The sequence below is a fragment of the Phascolarctos cinereus genome, unplaced genomic scaffold (genome assembly GCF_003287225.1).
Source record: "Phascolarctos cinereus isolate Bilbo 61053 unplaced genomic scaffold, phaCin_HiC Scaffold_1;HRSCAF=81, whole genome shotgun sequence".
NCBI lineage: Eukaryota > Metazoa > Chordata > Mammalia > Diprotodontia > Phascolarctidae > Phascolarctos > Phascolarctos cinereus.
The window spans coordinates 53,158,225-53,178,096 of record NW_027555514.1 but is presented as its reverse complement, the minus strand read 5'-3'; the positions used below and the strand labels follow the sequence as shown (position 1 = coordinate 53,178,096).

At 40.2% G+C, this 19,872-nt stretch overlaps 1 protein-coding gene across 1 annotated transcript in view; it reads left to right on the top strand.

Annotated features, from left to right (window-relative positions):
* Positions 1–19,872, top strand: part of ITGA8 (integrin subunit alpha 8) — a 202,716-nt gene that overhangs the window by 92,287 nt on the left and 90,557 nt on the right. The window contains exons 14-16 of the mRNA XM_020987504.2: positions 8,717–8,762; positions 10,964–11,071; positions 18,549–18,604. Of these exons, the coding sequence (XP_020843163.1) occupies positions 8,717–8,762; positions 10,964–11,071; positions 18,549–18,604 (210 nt within the window). The remainder of the gene's footprint in view (positions 1–8,716; positions 8,763–10,963; positions 11,072–18,548; positions 18,605–19,872) is intronic.

Genomic DNA, 19,872 nt, shown 5'->3' with positions numbered 1-19,872 from the left:
CCATCAGCACTGAATAGCATTTAGAGTAAGGAAGGTGGATAGTGAGGGTAATACAGAAGGGAGTTTGGAAAGGCATGAGATAGGATGGGGCAAGAGGGCAAGGAATTCCAGAACAGAACACAGCAGATTCATTTGAAATTATTTATTAGGTCAAGACTGAGTAAGGGACAGAATGAGGGGAGGAATATAAGAGCAAAGAACAGGACCAAGTGAAGTTTGTTGGTTTTTTTGTTTTTTTGTTTTTTTAGGATGGAGGAGACAAGGGTGTCTTTATAGACAGTAGGGAAGGAGCTATTAGATAGGAAGAGATAAGAGAGAAAGAGTGTGTTGAGGTGGGGGGGGAAGAGTTGGGGCAATTTACTGGAGAAGAAGAGAGGAGATGAGATCAAAGCAGTGTGGTGATATGGGTTGGCCTTGGAAAGGAGAAGAGCCACTTCTTCATTTGAGTCCGGGGTAAAGGAAGAGAGAATGACAGAAGATGGCTGCATTCACATGTCAGTAAGGGTGTCACACATATATGGGCTATAATCAGCCTAGTAGAGGGAATACTCAAATCAGTGGGACTGCAAATCCATGGAAGTGCTTTAGTATAAGTAGTAACTGCAACAGTGATGTTAGTCAATAAACATTTATTAAGCATCTGCTATGTGCCAGGCAGATGTTAAGTGCTAGAGACACAAAGGAAGGCAAAGATAGTCCCCATCCAATGGGAGACACAATGTGCCAACAACTATGTATAAACTAGCCATATACAAGATTAGGTAGAGATAATCAAAAGAGGGAGGGCAAAGGGGGATCAGAAAAGGTTAGGGATAAATGAACAAATAAATACATGGATATGTATTAAGTGCTTATGATGAGAAAAGCATTGTGTTAAGCACTGAAGATACACATAGGAAAGTAAAACATTCTGATGGGAAGGTTTCAGCTGCAAGTCATGACAAAAGGGTGCAGCAGCAAAGCAGATGGCAATGCCTTTTCTTTGATGTCCTTTTCACTAAGACGGTCATGTCAATTTCCTATGTTTTTGACAAATGTCAAGGATTTTGGTGGCAAGAATTTTCTTTTCTAGGTCTTTAATGTCTGAGCCCATAGCATCTACAGAAAAAAAAACCCACTAAGCTACATCTCCACAGATCTGGCTTCCCAGGATGACAGTTGAGGGCACTGAGCTGATATTCCCAAGGTTCATAGTGTCTGAGTCCTGGGCTATTTCTCTCAGGGTTTGAAGAGAGATGGGGATTAAGGTGGTGGTGATGGTGTTAGCTAACCTTGATGTAATGCTGCGGAGTTACAAAGAATTTATCTGCTTCATCTCACTTGCTCATCACAACATTCCTGTAATGTACATTGTGGGAAAAATAGGATTCCCCCCTCCACTTTTAAAGGTTAGAGACTCAGGGAGATAAATTGACTTGGTCAACATTACACAGCTTATAAAAGACAGGATTAAAACAGAGATCCCCTGCCTCTAAAATCTATGAACTAGACCAGAGCCTTTTGGTCCATATGTTGACAATATTTTAAGAATTCTATCATCTAGAAATTATTCCTTCAACTTTTATTTAAGGTATAAGATGTATCCTAAATTGAACTTTGGGGTGGGGCAAGCTGCCTGAACCCTGAACAAGGTTCAGTAGTGAAGTAGCTAACATCTGTCTTCAGAAACCCGAGCTACCCATGTTCTACCTACCTTTTCTGCACTGCCTCATCATGGCATCTCTTACCAGACTCCACAGGCACTGCTTCTTCCTCCTCTTATGAAAACACTCTCAACTAAGGATCTATAAGCCCATTAAGGTATAAGTGACTGATAACTGTTTAAAAATGGGATCTGCATTGAAATAGACTGACAGATTCCTAAGCCAAAGGAATAAAGCCTAGTGGAAGGACTTCAGGTATCAGTCTTCAGTGGGCAAAATGCTGGGGAGTGAAGAGTAAAAGCACCTTGTGTAGGTCTAGTGGCCGACTTTAGCTTTATGAAATCAGCCCTGCTTAGCAGACACCTGGCACCAAACAACCTATTATTCACGGTGTTTGTAAATGATATAATGATGCTTGAGTCTAACATATGGCAAGCTGAATTGGGTCTACCACCAGTGAGGTGCACAGGAGAAATGCTGTGAGGGCAGAGCTAAATGCTCTCTAAGCCATGGGACAGACCTTGAACTGTAGCTTTCTGGCCCAGCAACTGTAGCCTCTGAGGGCTGGTGAGTGGACAACAATCAGCAGAACAGGGGTATGTTGTTTTCTTCAGCCACACACTGGTAATGACATGAGGGCAGTTATTTTCGTAAGGTTGGGTCATAGTTAGACATTCACATTCTGGGCTTTTGTCAGCTATTAAACAAACAACCCCCCCCCCCAAACCTTTAGTAAACTAGAATGCTGCAGCCCCATAGCTCATGAATGTTTTCCTTCAGAGCTCATTTGGAAGCTATTCACGCAGATTGTTAGGGGCGAATGCTTTCTGCTATAGGAATTATGAATGCTTTTTAAAGCATTTCTTCTTTAACTAGTCACCCATCCTCTCCGTGATGTTGTATGGGGCACAACATAAAGGCAACGAAGAAAAGCTGCTTCTGTCTATTTTTAGAGGACCATGCTTGCCAGACTTTAGGAGACTTATCTAAATGCTTGCTTTCCACCCAAATGAGTTATGTTTATACAGTGCCAAACATCCACAGAGCTTTCATAATCCTCTGTTCACAAACGAACATTGTTGTATTTACTGACGTGGTTTTCCTTCATTTTTTTTTCTTGCATGTAATTATCCCTCTAAGGAGGGGTAGTAGGAATCAAGGGAGAATGTCGTGTTCACTCTCCATACTTGACAACCTTGGTTACGATTCGAGGTTCTTAGCTCCATTTACCAAAGAACAGTGACTCCTCTAAAGTTACACGGCAGCTAGAAGCAAAGTAATTGAAATCTAGAACTCAAAACAGGCAGGTTCCTGAGTTCAAATGTGGCCTCAGACACCTACTAGGGCAAGTCACTAACCCTGTTTGCCTCAGTTTCCTCATCTGTAAAATGAGCTGGAGAAGGAAATGGCAAGCCATCCCAGTACCTTTGCCAACAACACCCCAAAATTGGGTCACAAAGAGTTGGACATGAGTGAAAAACAACTGAACAACAACAGGGTTAGGAAAGAAGGATCAGAGAAGGCTTCACAGAGGAGGTGGCAGCAACATCTTTGAGGAAAGACAGGAGGTGGCTTTTCTAGGCAGTCCAAACCACTGCCAGCACTTCAGCCACAATCCTCCCTCAAACCAAGAGAGGCAAAGTTGGCCCAGGATTCTACCTCCAAGAACTTTGGGAATAGCAGCCCATCACAGGGCACTGGCCCTGCCTTTCTTTCAGCTCTCCCAGAACTCAGCCAGGGGATCAGCTCCTTTGGAGACAACTCCCTCTACAAGTGATGCTGCCCCTACCTCCTTAGCAACTACTCTCACTGAAAACCCAGAAAAGATAATCCTCACCACCCTAGTCCTTGGCACTCTTAAATGCATCAACGTCAAAATTAGATATGATTTTAGCGATGGAAATAACACTAAAGAAGTTGCTTTGCTATTTGCCTTGCTACTGCACCCTGACGACCACTGAACTTTTCCTTCAGTCCTGCAGGTGAATACTTCAATATGTATCCTCTTTCCCTATTACACTGTGAGCTCCTTTTTCAGTAGATACTATCTTACCTCACAAGCTGCATCACCAGAGCTTAAAAGTGCTTAAAACATAGTAACTTAATATGTTTGTATTCATTTATTTCTTTACTCAGTCATCTGAATTGGGAAGTTCAAGGGCCAGGAGCACAGAAGGGGCATAGAGGTGGAATGGTGCAGAGTATATACAGAGGAACAGTAAATAACTGATGTTGGCCAAAGCATTGTAGGTATAGAGGGAAAGAAGTTTATTATTTTCTTGTTGTTCAGTCATTTCAGTTGTGTCCAGCTCTTCGAGACCCTTTACCATCTCAGGGATGGGGGTGGAGGAGGGAGGGAGGAATAGAATCTGGAACTCAAAACTTTAAAAACAATGTTAAAATTGTTTCAATGTGTAATTGGGGAAAATATTTTTTTAAAAGAAGATACTTGAGATAAGTCCAAAAAGATAGGCTGGTACCAGATTTTTGAAGAGTCATGAATGCAAGACTAAGGATTTTGAACTTCTGAAATGACCCATGGGTTTGGATTCCAGATAAGTAGCACTAGTGGAGAGGTAATTTGGTGTAATAACTAAAGCCAACCTTGAAATCAGAAAGATTTGGGGTTAAGACCTGCTTCTGATGAATACTAGCTGTGTGATCTAAGGCAAGTCACTTAACTCTCATTGCTCTAACTATGCTGACGTGCGTTGGCCAAGGGAGCTTCCTCACATCAGTGAAATGAGAGGTCATCTCCATCCCTGTCCTGATCTGTAATGTGGTCCCCATATATTACCATATTCCCCCATGTGTAGGAGGACTAGACCTCTCATAGGAAAAGATAAAGGCTTATGGATGGCCACCAGCGTTCCAAGAACCTCATTCCCCTCCATGCAGCAATTTTAGTTGATTGTTTAGTATCTCTTCCTGTGGCCTCCAACTCCTGCTACCCACTCTCTCAGGCCTCCTAATCTCCATGTTCTCCTTACCTGTCCGCTTGAAACAGAGCTGGTCTTTTCTAGTTGGAGAACCTCCAGCTTTAACAATTCCCTTGGTGGATTAGTGAAACCTCAGACTTTAAGTTCTCCATTTCAAGCAACAGTTCCAAAGCTTGGCTTCTTTCTTCATGAAAACAGAAAAATGCAAATTTGGAGGAGATTGACACAAAACATGCGGGTAATACATTTCTCCTGTGATCTCACATTTTCAAAGTTATTTTTTCTTGCTGACCAAATCTGCATCCCCTTTTGGTTTCAGCAAAAATCTTCACTGGATCCAAGAAAAGTCAAAAGGAAAATAAACATTTTAAGCAATGAGATAGGTCACCAAAAACCTAGCAGTTTAGAGCTCCATTTCATTTTCTTTTATTTTTCTGTTGAGGGAAGAGAACAAAGGTAATTTGCCAGACTCAGCTTTTTTTCCCCCAGAAAAGAAACAGGAAAGTGTAAAGGTTTTTTGTTGTTGTTGTTGTTTTTAAAAACCTGCCTGTGGATAATTCTTTCCAAAAAAAGGAAGAAAGGAAAGGAAAGGAAAGAAAACAGACAGTTGATAAAAATCTGAGACCTGTTATCTCATGGTGATAAAGAAAGTATGCGGAGTTATGAATCTAAATGTTAGCACCACAATTGATCAGCCTCCAAATCATCATTTAAGCCCCAAGACATTGAAATATGTGCCCTGCTTGCCAAAAACAAAAAGTTAAGATCATTTGAAAAATACATATGTGAACCACAACATGGCTATCATAGCCAGTCTCCCAGTTGGGGGAAGAAAATCGATTGGGCAGAAATGCAAGTCAACAAATCAGTTCTCCTCTGCTCTCGAGTCTGAGGGTCTGAGCACAAACAATGCCTAACCCCTTCCAGCAGGCACAATACCAAGGTGGTGTCTCAGAAGACAAGCATTTTTCCAGGGTTAATAACTAACTGGGTTTTTGGACCCTAGATAACCATAGCACATTTCCATATAGAAAATTGTGTTGTAATGTGGCCAGGACTCTGATTTTCCACCATAGAAAAATTCCCATTCTGGAGTGCTGAGATGAAAGATTCCTGAAAAAATAAACCCTCTTTATTTACTGTCCTAAGGATCAAGCCTGGGCTCTTTTTGCACAGAACAGGCACGTTCTTAAATTGAGTTTAGTTTGTTCTGAGTGTTCTGGTGGAATCAAAGTCCTGCTGTTTGTGTCTTACCCCTTAGATGTGGTATCTTCTTTCAAAGCACACCTCAAAGTAACACATAGATTTTCTTCCTGAAAAATTTCTGTTTCGAATATGCAAATTCACTAGAATTTACCCAGGTTTCACACCACACATTCTCAACAAATGGGTCTTTTCTTTGTTGCTTTCATCAGCAGAATCAGATTTCACTTGTTCTCTTGTTTATTTTTTTCCCCTAGAGATTCTATGCTCACAGTTGATTTTCAAATCTTTAAACACTCGATATATGTTTCTAAATAGCTCACCTTATTGGGGGAGGGGGAGAGATGAAGGGAAAAAGAGAGCAAGAAAAGATAGGAAAGAGTAAGAGAAGAAGGAAAAAAGACCAAAAGCGAAAGAATTAGTAGAGCAGGAGAAGAAAGAAAATAGGCATAATAAAAAAGGAAAAAGAGAGAGAAGGAAAGTGGAAAGAACAAAATGAATTTTTCTAGCAGATTTTTCTCCAGCAGATTGTAGCCTCAATCACCACCCCACATTAATCTCCAGTCTCTCCCTATTCATTTCTCTACTGCCTTCAAACATGCCTAAATGTCCCCCATCTTTATAAAACCTTCCCTAGACCTCACCAGCCCCAGGATGCTGTCATATATATGGCTTTTCTTTCTCAGACAAACTTCTAGAAAAAAAGCTGCCTACTCCAGCTGTCTCCACCACTCTTTTCTCAGCCCCCAACCCTTAGCCATTTGTCTTCCAACCCCATCACTGAACTGAAACTGCTCTTTTCAAAGTTATAAGCTATCTCTCAGTTGCCAAATCTGGTGGGGTTTTTTTGGAGGTGGTTTGTTTTGTTTTTTTTTCCACTTCTCATCCTTCTAGAACTCTTTCTCTAATGATGGTGACCACCCTCTTCTGAATAATCTCTCTTCTCTGGTCTTCCATGACACTATCTTAGAGGTTCTCCTCCTGCCTGTCTGACCTCCCCTTCCCAGTCTCCTTTGATGGTTCATTATCCATATCACGTCCCTTCCTGCCTCCCCCACCAATGGTGGGTGTTCCTCAAGGCTCTGACCTAGGCCTCCTACTCTTCTTTGACTCCAATCTTTCCCACCATATCTCTCTAGCCTCATTAGGTATTCCCACTCCTTCACTCTGCTTCCAGCCCAACTAGCCTTTTTCTCTGCTTTCTACTCGTGAGACTCCATCACTTCTCAGTTTCTTTGCACGGGCCGACTTCCTTGCCTCAAATATATTCCCTCCTCACCTTTGCCTCAAAGAACCCCCTCTATCTTCAAGATGTGTCTGAAATACCAACTTCCACATGAAGCCTTTCCTGGTCCCCTCCATCCCAAGTGCTCTTGTCCTCCATCTGAAAATCACCTCCTTTAATTATTCCCTATGTATGTGTGTTTATTCTCTTTGTATGTCCTCCTCTGTCCCCTTAGACTATAAGCACTTGCCAGTGAGGATTATTCCATCAGTTGTCTTTGTAGTCTCAGTATCTAGCACAGGGCCTGGCACAAAGTAAGAACTTCATAAATGCTTGACTGATTATGTAAGGTAGAGCTATCTAGATTATCATTCCGTAGAAAGATCGGGGTCTGTAGTTTCTGAGATTGAGCACTTTCTTCAAGTTAGTTTAGTATCTTCCTTTGGTGTGAAAGGAAATTATTGTTCTCCTGGAAGAGCTAGGAAAAGAAAAGTAAAGAAATTAAATAATTGTGAAAGTATTTTGAATTAAAACTATACAAGAACAAGGTGAGATTAATATGCAATTTTTAAATTAGACATGTTTTGGGAAGGCAAAATAGATTAATCTAGAAACTTGTGACCTTAATTATTATGATTGGGTACCATGGCTAGAGTGCTGAGTTTGGGGTATAGGGACAATTTGATTTGAGCCTGGAGGCAGGAAGCCATGAAGTTAAAAAGCGGCCTCCTATTCTTGCCAGGTTGTTGTGAGGGTGAAATGAGACAGTATTCATAAAGTGTTTAGCTTAGTGCCCAGCACATAATGGGCACCTTATAAATGCTGATTCCCTTCATTTTCTCCTCACTTTTTCTCAAGGCTTCTTTAACAGAATTGATAGAATGAGTTAAACTAATGATTGTTTTCCTCATTTGAATTGTTAACAGTTTTTCTCCTTGCAGAAAACCTCCCAATAATGCTGTCTTTGAGGGGTATATTAAACTATTGGATGAAAAGCAAAACAATATTACAGTGAGATCCTTCCACTACCTATGTTCAATCAATAGTAGGATCTTCTTGAATGGGCCTCCAAATGGAACACTGTTCTACTGAATTGGGTGACTGTGGAGTCAATTGCATTATGATCCAGAATGTTTTAGAAACATTCTGCTCTTATTTTACTAATTTATTAGCAAATTAGTGATATTGTTCATCATATTCAATTGCCCCAGGCAGCTCTCTTAGACCATAAGTTGCAGTAGAGTCACCAATGTGCATATAGGAAGGAAGTGTCAATTCTTAGAGTTCCCTACACTGATGAAGTAGCAGTTCTACCAAAGGCGGTGGGGAGGGAGAGAGAGAGAGGGAGAGAGGGAGAGTGAGAGAGGGAGAGAGAGGGGATAGAGAGAGAGGGGGGAGAGAGGAGAGAGAGAGAGAGAGAGAGAGAAGAGAGAGAGAGAGAGAGAGAGAGAGAAGAGAGAGAGAGAGGAGGGAGGGAGGAGGGAGGGAGAGAGAGAGAGAGAGAGAGAGGAAGAGAGAGAGAGAGAGAGAGAGAGAGAGAGAGAGAGAGAGAGAGGGAGGAGAGAGAGAGAGAGAGGGAGAGAGAGAGAGAGAGAGGGAGAGAGAGAGAGAGAGAGAGAGATCATTTCAGCATGTTACATACACAAGTGATAAGTAAGATTTTGAAGCATGGCTACTATACAAATTGTTATATGTTTTTTTTCCAGATTTGATTGTGGGTGCCTTTGGAGCTGGAAAAGTGGTTGTTTATAGGTATGTGGTCATGGTATGCAAATATTCATGTGATTTCAAATTTGTTTAATTTTCTGTGTTACATTAGACTAAAAAAGCATTTGGGGAAGTGCTAGTTTAGAGATTTCCAAATATTTAGAATGTTTATTTTGGAAACTCCTTTATTTTTTTAAGACTAGGGTTGTATGGTTTTAGCTTGCTTGTTTGTTTGCTTTAGATCTCTGCATTCATGACTTAGTATTCTCAATGAGTTGTGAATGTAGCAAATTGTTACAATGCACCTACTTTGTGAAACAGAAAAATGGAACCATCCCTGTCCTCAAGGAGCTTATTTTCTACTTAGGAAGGAAGTTATAAAATATATAGAGATAAAATGTGAAAGGACTTACAGCAACTAAGGAGTGAAGTAGGAGAACTAACTTGGAATTAGGAAGAATTGATGTATGCAAACCTGGGCAAGTCACTAGCTGTGTGACCCTGGGCAAGTCACTTAACCTGTTTACCTCGGTTTCCTCATCTGCAAAACGGAGATAACAATAGCACCTACTTCCCGGGGTGGTTGCGAGGGCCAAATGAAATAGTATTCATTAAGTGCTTTATAAACCTTAAAGAATTATATAAATGCTAGCTATTCTATTATTATCTGAAAGGAGAAAGAGCACTGATAACTAGGAGGGAGGGATGAATCATGGAAGGCTTCACACAGGAGGTGGCCCCTGAAATAGTCATAACAGTAGTAATGGTAGTAGTGGTGTTGAGTGGTGGTGGGAATTGTATCAGCACCAGAAGTAATGTTGGTAGGAATGAGTAATATCCTACTATATGACCCCACCCCCAATTCATTATCATCTATGGCCAAACAAAACATGAACCTTAGAAGACCATTAAGTGATCCACGTTAGATTTCACTCATTCAGTTCTCTCCTCCTGCCTCTGCCATATTTCCATGTGCATTTACAGAATAGCAAAGAGGGGGAAAGACATTTCTAGAAATACGTCTTGGGTCCTTTCCTCTCATCAATAGTAGGCCACAGGGATAGAGTAATGATCTTCGGGGTATGTCCAGAAGTGACAAGTCAGGCTCACAGAGCCTAAACCAATTATATAATCAGTAAGTCCTGAGTAGTTCCTTATTTCTGTGGAGGTACCAGCTGCTTTCAGGTCATTGGTATTGGCCACCTCAATCACCACCAATATTTCACTCTCCCTCACTATGTCCCACGACCCAAGTCTTGTTAATCCTTTGCCCAAACCATCTCTCACCTGTGTCCACTCTGCTCTACTGCCCAAGTTCAGACCCTGATCCCTTCTAGCCTGGACAATCACAGGAAGCTTCCTTGGTCTCCCCACCTCTAGCCTCTCCCATCTTGAATCCATATTCTTCAGAGCTGCCAAGTCATAATGCTAAAGCATTGGTCTCATCATCTCACTTTTCCACTTAACAAATGTCAGTGGTTCCTGGAATACAGTACAAACTCATCTTTTTGACATTTAAAGCCCTTCAGAATCTGGCTTCAATCTACTACCATAAATTACTCCCCTTCATACGCTCCACATTCCAGCCAAATTGACTTACCTTCCGTTTTCATTTCCACCCTTTCTGTGTTCCCCCATGCCTACAAGTTTTCGCCCTCCTCCCTTTCTTCTCTCAAAATGGCTAGCTTTCTTCAAGATTCAGCTCGAAGGCACTTTTTCTATGAGGCCTTTCCTGACACTGCAAGTTTGTAATCTCCCCTCAACACACAGCACTTCGCATTATCTTAGAACCTACCCACCCCCTACTACATGCCCACAATTTTGGATGCATTTTGTATTTTGCAGGTAGGTGTTGATAGATAGTGGATAGAGCTCTGGGCCTGGAGTTAAGAAGACTCATCTTCCTGAGTTAAAATCCAGCTTCGGACACTTACTAGCTGGGTGATCCTGGGCAAGTCACTTCACCCTATTTGCCTCAGTTTCCTCATCTGTAAAATAAACTGGAAAAGGAAAGGGCAAAACACTTCAGTCTCTTTGCCAAGAAAACCTCCAAAGGGGTCATGAAAAGCCAAACACAACTGAACAAGACAACAATATTTTATATTTACTAATCTGTGTGCACACTTGGACAGGGAGTCACTTTTGGAAGCAAAGCATTGGTTTTCAGGGATGTGATCATCAATCTGGCTTTCCTTCAGTGTGTTAAGCATCTGTTTCTCTCTCTCTCTCCCCATATTCTCCCACAGAGCAAGACCAGTTGTGACAGTGGATGCCCAGCTTCTGCTGCACCCCGTGATTATAAACCTTGAAAATAAAACCTGCCAGATCCCCGGCCTTGCAGCACTGGTGCCTTGGTGAGTTTGCATACAGACATTTTTGTGGCTGCTGGCTCCTTTGCATATCGGCTTGTTGGAAGGCCAGTCCCCCAACCTGCAGGGTCTCTGCAGAACTGTAGGCCCGCAAAAGTTGGGGACCGTCCCAGTGAAAGTCTCTGCTGGACACAGTGACTATTGATTGGTTCTTTGCTCCAGCAGAATTAGGCTATCTCCGCAGCATTCTAGGGTTGCTGTACTGAAGTACTCAGACCACTTTTCAGGCAAAGAAAGTATTTTTTTCTCTTTTTGTTAAGGCTGAGTTAAATGGTTGCATTTCCTGTGTTGAAAACTGTCATCAGTTAATGACCTCCCATAGAAGTGGGATGATACGTGAGAAATTTTTTTTTCCCTTATACTATGTTTTTGTAACCATTACCACTGAATAACAGAGATTTAGCGTTAGGAGAGATGAACTGGCCCAGTGGGGTCACAATCAAAAAGAAGTGGATCCCTGCCCGCACATATTAGCTTAGAAAACTACAGATTCACATTATCGAGGTTGTATTGTGTTTTTGTTTAGTGTCACTCGGGAGTTTTGTGGGCAGCGTGCCACAGGCTTTGCGTTTTTCAACTCTGACTACGCTGGCCTCTTATTAAAGTTTGGGAAAGAGGCCCAGAGAGAAGAGCTGACTTCCCCAAAGTCACACCAATTGTTAATGGCGGCAGAGTGATGTCCCCCATGTCTAGGTTGCAGGAGAGTATTCTTTGCGGCTTATAAAATATTTTCCTTCCCTGTCTTTGGAAGTCATATAATTGGTTGAAAATGAATCAGTGTAGGAAAACGTATCATTGCTTCTAATGCTGGAGTTGGAGTCATGAAGACCTGGGTTTGAATCCTGCCTTTAATATTTACCAGCCTACATAGCCCTGAGCAAGTTATGTTACCCTTCTGAGACTCAGTTTCCTCAACAGGAAAATGGGGTGATAAAACCACTTACCTCAGAGTGTTGTGGTGAGGGAGCAGATGTGTCTGCAAGTGCTTTGCAAACTTTAATGCATTTTATAAATGTGAGTTGTTATTATTTAGTTCTTTTCATCTTTATGTTTAGTGAAGTTCAGATAAATCTCCTGCTTAACACAACGACTGGCACACAGTAGGCAATTCATGAATGCTTATTGACTAACTGACCAAATGTCACGTGCTCGTTAGGCAGGCTGGTGAGGCTTGTGGGTCCTTTCTCAGAAAAAAGGTCTTAAGTAATTGACAGAAAAAATGCTAAATTTCACTTAAATGTTAGTGAAAATAAAGATGAATTTTTTCCTCATCCATGTTCATTGGTCCAATGAAATCCATCCATGGGCCAAGGCTAAGAATCCCTGATATAAAGGGTCAGATAGAGTACAAGGGGCTATGCCACTATTGTTCTATAACTACCACCACAATAAGAATAATAATCTTTTGTTATTGTTGTTCGATCGTTTTCAATTGTGTCTGACTCTTCTTGTCCCCGTTTGGGATTTTCTTGGCAAAGTTACTAGAGTGGATGGCTTTTCCTTCTCCAGCTCATTTTATAGATGAGGAAAAACTGAGGCAGATGGGGTGAAGTGACTTGCCCAGGGTCACACAGCTAGCAAGTGTCTGAGGCCAGATTTGAACGCTGGTCTTCTCAACTCCAGTTCCGGCATGCTATCTTCACTGTGCCACCTTGCTGCCCCAATGATAATGAAAGCTAGCATTTACTTTAAGATTTGCAAAACACTTTATAAATATTATATAGTTCAATCTTTACAATAATCCTGGGAGGTGGGTGCTATTATAGCCCTCGTTCTACAGGTGAGAGAATTGAAGCAGACATGGTCATAGAGCTAAGAATTCTGAAGTCAGGTTTGAACTCAGTTCTTCCTGATTCTGTATCTCGCATCATCCACCGTATCACCTAGCTGCCAAACCTTATGTTTGATGGTCGGCAAGCAATAGCTTGCACGGGTAGCTACAATGACTTCTTTTTGTGACTGAATGAAGGTGTTACGATGCATCATCATCATTATCATTGCTGTTGTCATAATTACTGCTAGCAAACCCCAAAAGTGGTCAGGACGTGGCACAGGGCTAGCGTGTTGAACATGTCAGAAAGATCTGAGTTTGAATCCTGCCGTAGACATTCCCTAGCTGTGTAAACATGGGCAAATCATTTAGACTCTCTGAGCCTCTGTTTCCTCATCTGCAAAATGGGAATAATAATGCATAATAATAATAATCACAATGTTGGTGTGAGGAACAAATGAAATAACACAAGAAAAGTCCTTTGCAAACCCCAAAGAAGCATACAGGTGGGACACTGAATAGAGTACTGGACCTGGAGTCTGAAAGGCCTGAGTTCAAATCCAACCTCAGACAATACTTTTGTAGTCCTGAGCAAGTCACTTAATCTCTATCTGCCTCAGTTTCCTCATCCCTAAAATAGGGATACCTCATAGAGTTGTGAGGATAACTTGAGATAATATTTGTAAAGCATTATTTAAATGAACTATTATTAGTGGTAGTCTCATTATTATTAGGATACCTAGAAAAGCCAACAAAAACTAGAGTATTCAAATTTTGCCGCCCCTTTGCCTCCTGGAATGATGTGTGAAGCTCTGAAAAGGGGCAGGATGCAGGACAGTCCAGCCTGAGCTAGAGCAGTTATTTCTGGCCGATGTTTGAGTGTTATTGATGGCCTTTGGACAGGAGTCTGTGCTGGAGGCAAAGCCTTGAAGGGTGGAGGGCAGGCAGGAAGGAGGACCCTGAAGGAATCTTTCCAAAACATCCTGTTACTGTTGAGCCACCCCCCAGGAGAGGCTGATCCTCTCTTCTCCTTCTCTACCAGCATTTGGAAATATGTGGGAGCAGCCCTGAGCCCATAAGAAAATGAGAGGGGTTATAAACCACCAACTATTATGACTAAAACATGAGCTGGGAAACTGGGGACATTAATGAAAAGTGTTCACATTGATCCTTTTCCTGTTCATGGTGAAACGAACATGAAATGGACTGTGAGGACAACCTGAGTAGGAATCTTAACCCTTTAAAGGTCACCCTGAGGCACCTGGCTGCTCACATCCCTTCTGAAAACTCAGGGAGGTGAAGTTTCACTAGCTGTAGACAGCACATTTGGGAAGAAAATGGCAGTGCCCTGGAAAAGGATTCTTTTAAAAGCATCTCTCATTTTTTATATATTTTTATAAGGTTTAAGTGGGTTTAACAGATTCCACGAACTGTTTTGGTTTGTGGAAAGAATATTACTTTTTAACAAGAAAAGTTCCTACATGAGTCAGCTTCCTGCTGTGATAGATAATATTATTTTTAGAAAATATCATTTATTACATGAATAAATATATTATGTCACAGTTATTGATTCAACAGCTTTATTGAATGACTACAGTACAATGAAAGACATTTTCTTTCAAGTGCACAAGGGTTTGGTTTTGTTTTTTTATGTTAGCCCTGTGTCTTACAAGAAGGGAAATTACCATTTCATCCAGTCTAGCATAGACTGAGTTCCCTGAAGATTTTTTTTTCCTGGTTCTTCTACAATTTTAACTCAGTTTCCCCTTAAGATTGAAGAACAGCTGTTGGTTTTCTTTTCTGTAATATTTCTCTGTCTTTGACATAACCTTGTATCATGCTTCTGAAAACAATTAGGTAAATTCTAACAGGCAAATAGGGGCAATCTAGAAAACTCCAAATGGGGTTACAAAGAATTGGACGTGACTGAAAATCACTGAACAACAAACAGCAAAGATGGCACAGTGAAGAGAGTACTAGCCCTGGAGTCAGGAAGACTCCTCTTTCTGAGTTCAAATGCAGCCTGAGACACTTACTAGCTGTGTGACCTTGGGCAAGTCATTTTACCTTGTTTGCCTCAGTTTCCTCATCTGTAAAATGAGCTGAAAAAGGAAATGGCAACCAAGAAAATCCCAAATGGGGTCACAAAGAATCGGACACAACTGACAACAAGTAAACAACAACAACCACGGGCAAGTGATTCCTCAGTCCCACTGGGGGAGATTTCTGTGTCTCTGAGCCAGCTGTGCAGCTTGTATGAAATGCCTGCTGAGCGATATTTGGAAATTAGTAGAAGAGAAAGGAAATATCGAGATGTATATCCAATATTCATATAATATTTCTTAATCTGTCAGAGCGAGACCACGTGGTACAGCAAAAAGAACACTGGATCTGGAGGAAGAGGACCTGGGTTCCAATTCCATCTCCAGTGTGTATTACCTGTGTCACCTTGGACAAGTCTCTTAACCTTCTGAGCCCTCATTTTCCTCATTTGTAAAATGAGGAAGTTTGACTCCTAAATAATCCCTGAGAGTCCCTTCCAACTTTAGCTGAATGATCCAGAGAATGGGAGGAAACGATCAGTTACAAACTCTTTGGTGTAGTGGAAAAAGCGTTGAATTTGGAAGTGAGGACATAGATTGGAAATGCACCTCTACCACATGCAGCTGTACAGCCTTGGGCAATCTCTGTGGGCCACAGTGTACTCATCTGTAAAACAAGAAGACTGTGCTGACAGCTACGTGTCCTCAAAGATCACTTTCAGTTCTGCTTCTGTGACATTTTTAATGTAAAAAAAAATCCAGTGGTTCAAATTACAGCTCACATTTATATAACACTTGACTTAGTTTACCAAGTGATTTCCTCACAACATCTCTCTAAGGGTGGTCGTGTATCATTATATCCATTTTACAGACAAAGAAACCAAGATTCACAGAGATTAAATGACTTGACCAAGATCACATAGCTAGTAAGTAGCAGAGCCAGACCCGAGGCCCTACCCTCTACTGACTCCAAGCCTGTGTCATTGAAATAGTGGAAAGAATGCAAGTCTCAATTGTTTTTATATTCTCTTTCCATTTTAAATTAACTACTCCTCTGTCACACATCACTAATCCTTGCAGATATGCTGAAGGATTCCTTCTTCCAAATATCACTAGGTTGAGGTCTTTAGTAATCACGGAGCTAGAAGGTCATATAATGTATTGCCCTACCTCCAGGCAAGACCACATGGAAACCATCATGGACATATGGTTTTCTGTCTCCTATTCTTAAAGGTCTCCATGGAAGGAGAGTCTTTGGCAGGGTCTTCACAAAGAGACTGGATTGAATCAGAATTACCAATCAGACTGCCTGCCTACTTTGAATCAGAGGCTTCAGTTCCAGTTGGAACTTTTAGCTCCCCATCAGTGCAGGGGTCCTGTGCAGAAATAACCCATATCTTCCCCTGGTGGCCCCTCCAAGTGTCTCTTGCAATCAGGGGATTGGCCTGAAAGGAGACAAAATTCTGTGGTATGTTTTTAAGTCACCCTGGGGCACCATAAAATTAAACCAAATATGTTTGCCTTTGAGAAACTTAATTCATGAAGGGTTTAATCCATTCCATTTTTTTTAACTGGGAGACTTTCAGGTCTGCTTTCTGGGTCATAGAAGCCAACCCAATGTCATTTTCTATAGCTGGGCAAATACCCTTCCCAAAGGTTTCACCTGATGGGGCAGGTTTAGGTGGTAGTCCTGCGCTTTATAATTAGTAATTAGCTGTAGTTGAGTCAAATTTGGGTGAAGCAAATTAAAATGCTTTCGAATCAAGAGCCAAGAATAGTATACCTGCTTGTAATCTCAGCTCCGAGGGAGACTGAGGCTGGTAGATCTCTTGAGCTAAAAGTCAGGTGACTCGTCAAAGCCCCACAGGTACTAAGTGACAGAAGTGATATTTGGACACAAGGTTCTCTAGCTCTGAATCTAGGGTGCTTTCTGTTGTACCATACCTCCCATGAGTAATTAAACAGCTTCTACAAAGAGTAATGTCATCAGTGATATAATTTATCACAAGAAGAGGTCTCAAACTCATCACTTTAATGTAGCATTTTCAAGTGGGTGGTATTAGCCAAAAACACCATACCAAAAAAAATTATCACAGTAATTTAGCCTTGACAAGATTTTTACTACTAAGTAGAATTGTCTATTTTTAAGCCACTTAGCAATGTCCAGAGTATAATACTTAGATCCACCTTTGAGTGGAATGTTTCTAATGAGTAGCTGAGCAATTCAAAAAGGACAGATAGCAAAAGGAAATTTTCCACTTAGGGTCTAGCTTGGGTCTGAAATTTCAAGCTACAATCAATTATTCATCTCACTTGAGTAATTCTAATTGAAACAGAAGTGGGGCCCAAGTTTGTGATTTGTCTTGGGAAATGGAATAAACTCTTGTAATAGCAGCGAGGCCTCAGGCAAAAAAAAAAAATTTCTTAATGGTATGTGGCAAATTATTTACCCTGAAGGAAATCATTGGCTGAGGTCACAGAAGATATATGAATCCCAGATGTGACACATTTTCATTATATTTGACACAAGAAACTGACACAATTATAATAAGTTTAGATATAATTTGCTGTTTTTGAATTTGGTAAATACTTGAGGTAATACTGCTATTTCATTATTGTTATTATCTAGTTTTTGTATAGTATTTTAAGGCCTGCAAAGCTCTTTACATTTTGTCTTATTTGATCCTTCCAACAATCCTACTAGCTCAAGTCAGCAAATATTCTGGAATTTACAACATTAGAGATTTGCGGGGGGAGACTTTGATGTTAAATGACTTGCCTTGGGTCCTACTACCCATATGTTTCAGGACACAGATATGAACCAGAGGCTTCCTGATTCCTTCTTATTGCTGAGAATGTTAGGCCTTCCCAAAACAATGGCTTAATCATTAAGGAATAAATCCGTTATTGTATGTGTGTATGTCTATTATGGATCTGCCCCTTTTATTTATTTATAATTATTTTTATTTTCATTCCAAATTCCCTTCCTCCCTTTACCTTGCTCTTCCACTCATTGAGAAGCCAAGAAATGTGATACCCATTACACATATGAAGTCATATAAAACACGTCCATGTTAACAGCTCATTTTTATATAGCCATTTGCACATATAAAAGTTTATAATTATGAAAGGCTTATAAAATCATATGTAATATGTAAAAGACTTAAAATTATAAAATGAGTATAATGATAATATGAAAATTATAATTATAAATTTATAAAAGGCATTATAAACTATATTCCCTGTTTGAGGGAAATAGTGCAAGTGTTATCCTTATTTTTTAAGATGAGGGAAGTGAAACTCAAAAAAGTCAGTTATACTAATATACTTTTATTGTCCTTATTTTTATATTAAAACTATTATGATCCTTATTTTTTCAGTTGAGGAAGGTGAAAAGAGAAGGGACTTGACCAAGATCATACGGTCAGTGAGTGCAGTCTGTGGACTAGAATCCAGATCTCTTGACCCCTAATGACCCTAATACGGGGACAGAATAGTGATGGAGCTATATTTTGTTTCATTGTCATATTGAAGGACAGTATAAAGACACATTAAGGCGTCTCCTTTCATTTCTTTTATTTGGGGAGGAGGAAACTCTATTTTCAGAATTTGGTATTTGTAAGACTAACAATCTTTTTTTTTTAAATAGTTTTATTTTGAGAGTGTGTGCATCTGTAGAAGGTCAGAGCATTTCAAATACAGTAGGTAAGCATGTTTTCATATTCCTATATATATATATATGTATATATGTATACATGTATACAAATGATAAATTAATGAAATTCTATTTCCTGCCACCTCACTCCACCATTTGCTTTGTCAAAAACCAGTCCAGAAACTGAAGAATTCTTGATTCCAATTGAGTTCTCTGAGTATTATTTAAGATGAACAGATAGAATTATGACAAATTCACAGTTTGCACAAATATATCTGGGGTAATTAGATTGCTAGTCAATGGAATGCTATAGATATAGCTTACTTTGATTTTAGGAGAAATTTTTTTAAATTTTCTTTTCTAAATATTTTCTTTTTTTCCAATTACAGGTAAAAACAATTTTTAACCTTCATTTTTTTTTTTTAATTTTGAGTTCCAAATTCTCTCCCACTCCATTCCCCACCCCCTCCTCACTGAGAAGGCCAATGATCTGATAAAGGTTATACTCATGCAGTCAGGCTAAACATATTTTCATATTAGTTATGATGTGAAAGAAAACATAGACCCAAAAACCCCCAAGAAAAATAGTACAAAAAACTGTATGGATCAATCTGCTTTCAGATTCCATCAGTTCTTTCTCTGGGGGTTGGATAGCAGTTTTCAGCATAGATACTTCAAAATTGTTTTGCGTCTTTGTATTGCTGATAATAGCTAAGTCATTCACAGTTGATCATCATACAATATTGCTGTTACTGTGTACAATGTTCTCCTGGATCTGCTCACTTTACTTTGCATCAGTTCATGTGAGTCTTTCCAGGTTTTTCTGAAAACATGCTGTTCATCATTTCTTATAGCACAGTAGTATTCCATCACAATCATATACCACAACTTGTTCAGCCATTCCCCAATTGATGGGTATCCCCTAAATTACAATTCTTTGCCACCACAAAAGGAGCTACTATAAATATTTTTGTACAAACAAGTCCTTTTACTTTTTTGTTTGTTTGTTTCTTTGGGATACAGACTCAGTAATGGTATTGCTGGGTCAAAGGATACACTCAGTTTTATAGCTTTTTGGGCGTAGTTCCAAACTGCTCTCCAGAACGGTTGGATTGGTTCACAACTCCACCAACAATGCATTAGTGTCCCAATAAGGAAAAATACTTTTGGCAAAGTTTCTCTAATTATACTTGTCGAAAAGAGAGAGAGGCAGACTGGCCAACATAATAATTGGGTAGATCTGAAACTAGTTGAATGACTGGGCTGGGGAATCTCTAATTGAGTATGTTATAGCTAAGTGTGTTTCTAAATTTTCAAG